Source organism: Myotis davidii, unplaced genomic scaffold, assembly GCF_000327345.1.
Source record: "Myotis davidii unplaced genomic scaffold, ASM32734v1 scaffold164, whole genome shotgun sequence".
NCBI lineage: Eukaryota > Metazoa > Chordata > Mammalia > Chiroptera > Vespertilionidae > Myotis > Myotis davidii.
The window spans coordinates 2,853,348-2,861,031 of NW_006296417.1; the positions used below are offsets into that span (position 1 = coordinate 2,853,348).

The following is a 7,684-nucleotide window of genomic DNA, read 5'->3' on the forward strand; positions in this document are numbered from 1 at the left end:
CATCACCACCATCACCACCATCACCACCATCATCACCATCAGCATCATAATCACCATCATCACCACCATCACCATCAGCATCAGCATCACCATCACCATCATTATCACCATGATAACCACCCTCACCATCATAACTATCTCTGATGCAGAAGTGACTCCCACGCTGGTTACCTGTGTGCTACTGAAGAGGATCTCCATGCCCTGCGCTGCCAGAAAGGCCTCCCTGCCAGACTGGAGGTTATCACTGTCACCATCACCATCACCATCACCATCATCATCACCACTATCACCAACATCATCACCATCAGCATCATAACCACCACCATCATCACCACCACCATCACCATCATCATCACCATCACCATCAGCATCATAACCACCATCACTATCAGCATCATAACCACCATCACTATCAGCATCATAACCACCATCACTATCAGCATCATAACCACCATCACTATCAGCATCATAACCACCATCACTATCAGCATCATAACCACCATCACTATCAGCATCATAACCACCATCACTATCAGCATCATAACCACCATCACTATCAGCATCATAACCACCATCACTATCAGCATCATAACCACCATCACTATCAGCATCATAACCACCATCACTATCAGCATCATAACCACCATCACTATCAGCATCATAACCACCATCACTATCAGCATCATAACCACCATCACTATCAGCATCATAACCACCATCACTATCAGCATCATAACCACCATCACTATCAGCATCATAACCACCATCACTATCAGCATCATAACCACCATCACTATCAGCATCATAACCACCATCACTATCAGCATCATAACCACCATCACTATCAGCATCATAACCACCATCACCATCAGCATCATAATCACCATCATCATAATCATAATCACCATCACCATCACCATCACCACCATCATCACCATCAGCATCACTATCACCATCACCATCAGCATCACTATAATCATCACCATCAGCATCATAATCACCATCACCACCATCATCACCATTACCATCACCATCACCACCATCATCACCCTCACCATCATAACTATCTCTGACGCGGAAGTGACTCCCACGCTGGTTACCTGTGTGCTACTGAAGAGGATCTCCATGCCCTGGGCTGCCAGAAAGGCCTCCCTGCCAGACTGGAGGGTGGCAATGTGCTTGAGGCAGAGCAGAAGTGCCCGGCGGATCGGCAGGTAGCTGTTGGCCGTGTCGTGGCTGTGCCAGTCCTGATGCAGCCGGAGCAAGCTGGCGACGTAGCCCCTGTTCACCGCCCTGCGGCTGTTAGACTCTGAAACCAACGGGAAAAGGCGACGTCGGTCACGGGCTCCCCTGGGGGCACCGGAGACACTTGTCAATGACAAAGGGAATGGTCATAACTGTCCAGGGGAGAACACTGGCCGGTGCCACCAAATTGAGTGATTAATGTGCATCACCAAGCCCTGGCCAGGTGGCTCAGTGGTTTAGAGCATCATCCTGAGACACCAAGGTTATGGGTTCAATCCCCGGTCAGCGCACATACAAGGATCAGCCAATGAATGTATGAGTAAGTGGATCAACACCTCCCTCCCTCTTTCTCTCTCTTTCCCTCTCTCTCTATTAAAAAAAGAGAGAGAGACAATACATGCTTCTAGCCAAGTGTTTAGGAAAGACCCCCTGAGCTGAATCAGACAAGCATGAATTTCAGACCCTTCCCTCAGACCACGTAAGTGCACAGGAGTGAAAACATAACCTGAAAATTCAGTGCTTTATCCCAGAAGGGTTTTCTCATATTAATAAAGCTTTCTCAGTATCTCTCTCTCTTTCTTTCCTGCTTCTTTGTCAAATTCTAAATGGTCAGGCCTGACGAAGCCGCTCTGAGATTTTTGACCCATTTCTTCAGTTGGTTTTCCTTTTTAATTTTTTTTTTTATGTTTTTCAACATTTTATTCAGCCAGGACCCTGCCCTGAGAGAGATGAGCTTTATTCACACGTCATCTGTTGGGGAAAGGTTTCCATCGACTTCATTCCTCCTTGAATGAATTATTCTACTGCATCAGAAACCTCTCTCTCCTGGGCCAGTCCCGGCCACAACGCGCTCTGAGCTCTTTGCCGCCTGCATGAGGTCCAGCCTGCCAGGTAGCTGACGTTTAAAAGAAAACAGAAGATTCAGTGGGAGGTATTAAAGCAGCGGTTCTCAACCTGTGGGTCGCGACCCCTTTGGCGGTCAAACGAACCTTTCACAGGGGTCGCCTAAGACCATCCTGCCTATCAGATATTTCCATGACGATTCATCACCGTAGCAACATGACAGTGATGAAGTAGCCACGAAAATAATTTTATGGTTGGGTCACAACATGAGGAACTGTATTTAAAGGGCCAGAAGGTTGAGAACCAGTGTATTAAAGGGAAGAATCGCCCACTGAGAAGATGCCAGATTGGCTAAAACTGCCCAGGGACGCCACGTGGGAGATAAAGGACTTTTGTTTTTATCTGTGTAAGGGTACGTTCTATCCTAACGACCTTCAGACTTTTTGGAAGGATGAGGGGGATGATGGGGGAAAAAAATCTTTAAGTATCTGAGAGGAAAAAACAAACAAAACCCTTATCAAATCCCAGTGACTTTATTCTTGATTTCCTGTTAATCCTCAGTAAGCGGTCATGTTTACTAACATCGGAAATAGCCATCCCACCCCCACCTCCCCATCACCTCACATCAGCCCATCTTTCTCTGGAGGAGCTTGGGGAGTTTTGCTAAGGCCCATACTTATCTGAAACCTGACAAAGGACCTGCATCGCACGGAGGGAGAGCGAATATAAATAGAGGAGAGGCACAGGGTGGATGAAATGGGGGTCCCTGGGGTCGGCAACGTGGAAGACTCTAGAAAATTTGGGAGGAACACACGGCTTCTCTGCGGGAGCCCAAAGAGCGAGGGAAAACGGGAGATTCCCGACACTGTTTGGGGTGAGCTGGAAGATTGGGGGTGGGCCAGGGCAGGTCCCCCAGCCCTCCTCAAAACAGACCAGCGGTACTTTGGTTTGGTAAGGTTTCGCTTCCTGCTAAAACTTTCTAGGGGGGGAAAACCCTGTTTCTTAATATTTTTTTAATATATTTTTTTTATTGATGACAGAGAAGAAGGCAGAGGAAGAGAGAGAGTTAGGAACACCAATGATGAGAGAGAATCATGGATCGGCTGCCTCCTGCACGCCCCCTACTGGGGATCAAGCCTGCAAACTGGGCATGTGCCCTGACCAGGGATCAAACCATGACCTTCTGGTTCATCGGTCGACGCTCAACCACTGTGCCACAGCCGCTGGGCCACGGTCTATAATTAAACACCACGCTCCATGATCACGGAAGATGCTCTAACACACATTTTCTCTCCCACTCCCCACCCTCCTGCCCGCTTCCTCCAGGACACAGTTCAAGAGACATATTCTGGAAGGGGAGGAGGATGTGTGTGGACGGTGGGAAGGCAGACGGGCGTGTCAGGTCTGCCTTTGACCTTGGCCGTGAAGGTCAGGAAGATGCAGGTTATCCGAAAGGTGAGAGGAAGCCGGGGAAAGGTAACTGCAAGACTTGGGGCTGCTTACCTGAGGCAGCCCCCCCAAAAGCTGCTGCTGGGAGCCTCCCCTCTCCCCGCCGGCCCCGCCCCGCCCTCCCCAAGTCCTTTCTAATCCTGCTAACCTCCCAGGGAGCACAGCCAATTCCAGAGGCTCCTCCAGCCCCCAGCTCCAGGCACCCGCCGCCTCCCCATCCCCTTAAATAATGGCTGCGCCAATGCCTCTGAGACCGTCATCTGCTAATTTCCTTCAAGACAGGCTAGCTGCTCACGCTGGGAAGCGCAGATAGCGTGGAATGGCAAATGCGGGCAAAATTAGATTAAAATAACCTCCTGATAAACAAATGACTCGCCTCCAATAAATATTGGCCTCCAGTGGCCCCAGATAACTAAAAGAACAGCGCCACCACCTGGCAGCGAGAGGAACTGCAAGGCCTGTACCAGTCAGCTCACCCAACTATGGGGTCCGGAAGAGGGGAAGCATGGGGGATGGTGGTATTCTTTTAGCTCACACTTTTAAAAATATTTTATGGCCCGGCCGGCGTGGCTCAGTGGTTGAGCGTCCCGGCCGGCGTGGCTCAGTGGTTGAGCGTCCACCTATGAACCAGGAGGTCACAGTTCGATTCCCGGTCGGGGCACAGGCCGGGTTGTGGGCTCCATCCCCAGTAGCGGGGCGTGCAGGAGGCAGCCGATCCATGGTTCTCTCTCATCACTGATGTTTCTTTCTCTCTCTCTCCCTTTTTTATTGATGTCTCTCTGACATCAATAAAAAACATATTTTAAAAAATACTTGATGTACTTACGCAAAAGACAAAAAAATATATATATTTGGTGGGGAAGTCAGAACTTTAAAGCCAAGGGGGAAAATGTCACGTTCCGAGCTGAGCGGGGCTGGTAATATAGAATCTATGATTCTTCCCGCCCCCCGTTCCCTTTCTCTCCATCCACCCCATCACCGCCAACCTCATCTGATGCTGCTAAGCCTCATGGCAGAGACTGGGCCCTGGCACAGCCACCTGGCGATGGGGTGCCTCCTGCTGGTCCCATTCGGACGTTTATACGGGGTGGACGCTCTTTTCTAAAGAGCTAAATGGCAGCCCGGCCGGTGTGGCTCAGTGGTTGAGCATCGACCTATGAACCAGGAGGTCACAGTTCGATTCCGGTCGGGCACATGCCTGGGTTACAGGCTCCATCCCCAGTAGGGGGTGTGCAGGAGGCAGCTGATCCATGATTCTCTCTCATCATGGATGTTTCTCTCTCTCCCTCTCCCTTCCTCTTTGAAATCAATACAAATATATTTTAAATAGAGAGAATGAGCTCTAACTGTTTTGGCTCAGTGGATAGAGCGTCAGCCTGTGGACTGAAAGGTCCCAGGTTCAATAGAGAGCATGCTCTCTCTGTGTTGGCTCAGTGGATCGAGCGTCAGCCTGCGGACTGAAGGGTCCCCGGTTCGATTCCTGTCAAGGGCATGTACCAGTAGAGGGTGTGCAGGAGGCAGCTGATCGATGCTTCTCTCTCATCTCTGTTTTTAACTCTCTATCCCTTTCCCTTCCTCTCTGTAAAAAAAAAAAAGAAAAGAAAAAGAAAAAAAGAGAGAGAACGAAAAAACTAAATGACAGATGCTCCGGCCCCCCAAATCCTTCTAATACTTAGAAAGTATTTATTTAGCTTCCTCTCAGCTTTGGGTCTTATCGTCTTTAAGCTAAAAAGCAAACAAACAGAACAAAACCCTAACCCTCGGTCCTCTCTTCCTGGCACACACAGGGCTCAGGCCCCAGAGCCTGGCGGGTAAACTCTGCGGCCCACATGCTGGGTGCACGGCCTCGGATTCCCAAACCTCAGTCCCCTCACCTGTAAAATGGGGTGGTCACCAAGCCTCCGTCACAGACCGGATGCCGGTGCCGTGGCTGACATCCGAGGAGCCCAATAAACAGCAGACACTGCGCTGTCACGTCCGCCCCCCCACCCCCACCCCGTGACGGATGGAGCCTGCGATTCCGCATTTGCACAAAGTCCACCGCGTCTCGTCTGCTTGCCAAGCTTCCCATTAGCTCTCTCGCATCGCTGTCTCCCTCCGCTCTCCTGTCTCCCTTCCTCGACTAACCTACTTTCCTATTCCCAGCGCTCCCCCCATGCACGCCCCAACTTCTGCAAACTTCCAGGCGCCTCTAAAATTGCCGTGGATGGAAAGACCCACTCGCGCCAACCTGATGAGCTCGGGGGAGGCCTGGGTGGCGGCCTTTGCAAACTCACAGAACTTAACTCACCACGGAGGATGGTCTGAAATTAACACTGTAACTGACAGCAGTGTATGGTGGGTAGCCATGTCCCAGGCCGGTATCCTCCCTGGCAAAGGTCCATCTTTACCTTAACAGAGCCTATTGTCTCTTTGCCTCTACGATGACATATCCTTGGAATGTCAACGGGATTTTCCCTTTTTTCCGAACCCCTCAAAGCACAGGCCCTTTGAAGGCCCCAGCCTTTGCACACCCACAGGCCTTTGCAAACCCCCAGCCTTTGCACACCCACAGGCCTTTGCAAACCCCGAGTCTTTGCATACCCACAGGCCTTTGCAAACCCCCAGCCTTTGCACACCCACAGGCCTTTGTAAACCCCCAGCCTTTGCATACTCACAGGCCTTTGCAATTCTCCAGCCTGCTTACCTCTAAACTGCCTATTTGGCATCACCATTTGGCCGACTTCCCATGCAATCTTTGTCCTTCTACCCACTATCAGCAGCTGGCTTACGGTGGGGGCAGAGCAGATGTTTGTGGGTGCCCTGCGGCTCCCCCATGCTGTCGGCAGGATCAGCATCAACGCTCATGTAGGATTCCACCCTGTCTCTGCTGAACTGGCTCAAGGAGTGACCGGCAGCCGGGACCCACGGACTGTCCGGTTACAGCAGCGCTGTGTGTTGTGTGGCTTTCTCTGGGCTCAGAGCTGACAGAGATGTATGTTTGGGGGGAGGGGGGAGGTGCTTGTATTTTTATTTATTTATAAGTTTTATTAAAGTTCACTTCTTACCCACAGGCCCTGAGCTCCCTACAGAGAAACAAATATTACAATCGCAGCAGCTGGTTTCCAAGCTGCCAAATTAAAACAGATGAAGAGGTGAGGAGGGGGAGATAAAACCGCTCCGCGAGGCGGCTTCACTCCCACGGGCACGGTGCCGTCTATCACACCGCACACATGGAGCCAGCTCCCAGCACAATTAGACGCTGGCCCCCCAGCAAGAAAAACGATCCTCAAATTATTCAGATGCCACCATGACCCTGAGCTACTCTTTGAGGTGACTCGAGTAACTGAGAACAGACTCAACCTCTTCCAATCGATTTGTTATCGCATCTACACTGTCCGAGCAATTCCTGAGCCCCCGCCCCACCTGCCCAAGAATACACACCCGGGTTGGGAACCAAACACAAGAATCCTGCTTATGCCAGCCACGGGCGTGGCTCTCTGGTTGAGCGTCGACCTATGAACCAGGAGGTCTCGGTTCGATTCCCCGTCAGGGCACATGTCCCAGTTGCGGGCTCCATCCCCAGTAGCAGACCTGCGGGAGGCAGCCGATCACATGTTCTCTCTCATCACTGATGTTTCTCTCTCTCTCTCCCTCTCTCTCTCTTCCTCTCGGAAACCAATCCTATATAATATGCACAAACCGGTGAGCGTAGTGGGGGTGGTGGGAGCCTCTCCCGCCTCCGCAGCAGCGCTAAGGATGTCCCAGTGACGGCTTAGGCCTGCGGAGAGTGGGTGCAGGCTGGGCTGAGGGAACCTCGTCTCCCTGAGTGCACGAATTTCATGCACCGGGCCTCTAGTAAAAATATAATAATAATAATGATGATAAAAGAATCCTGCTTCTCCCCCACTGTCAGAACCTTTTCCTCTCCAGGACAATCCCACTGGGACTGGAGTTTGTTCCAACAGTCCTCACGGGCAGCTAAGAGATCTGCAGGACCCCCACAGACAATGCTCTCCCTTTAGCACCAACCGCCTTACTGGCATTACATACAGGCACGCCCCGGGGAAGGGAGGTCAGCTCTCTCTCCGCAGCCGTGAGCTTGGAAGGGCCCTAACATTCTCCATCACACCCCAAAGACCCCCCAGGAACGTCCCTCCAGGGGGGG

The 7,684-nt window shown here is 51.3% G+C and overlaps 1 protein-coding gene across 1 annotated transcript in view; it reads right to left on the reverse strand.

The window, feature by feature from the left end:
• The window catches only part of AGBL1 (ATP/GTP binding protein-like 1), a 128,537-nt gene that overhangs the window by 97,477 nt on the left and 23,376 nt on the right, over window positions 1-7,684 (reverse strand). The window contains exon 6 of the mRNA XM_015569116.1: window positions 1,101-1,350. Within this exon, the coding sequence (XP_015424602.1) occupies window positions 1,101-1,350 (250 nt within the window). The remainder of the gene's footprint in view (window positions 1-1,100; window positions 1,351-7,684) is intronic.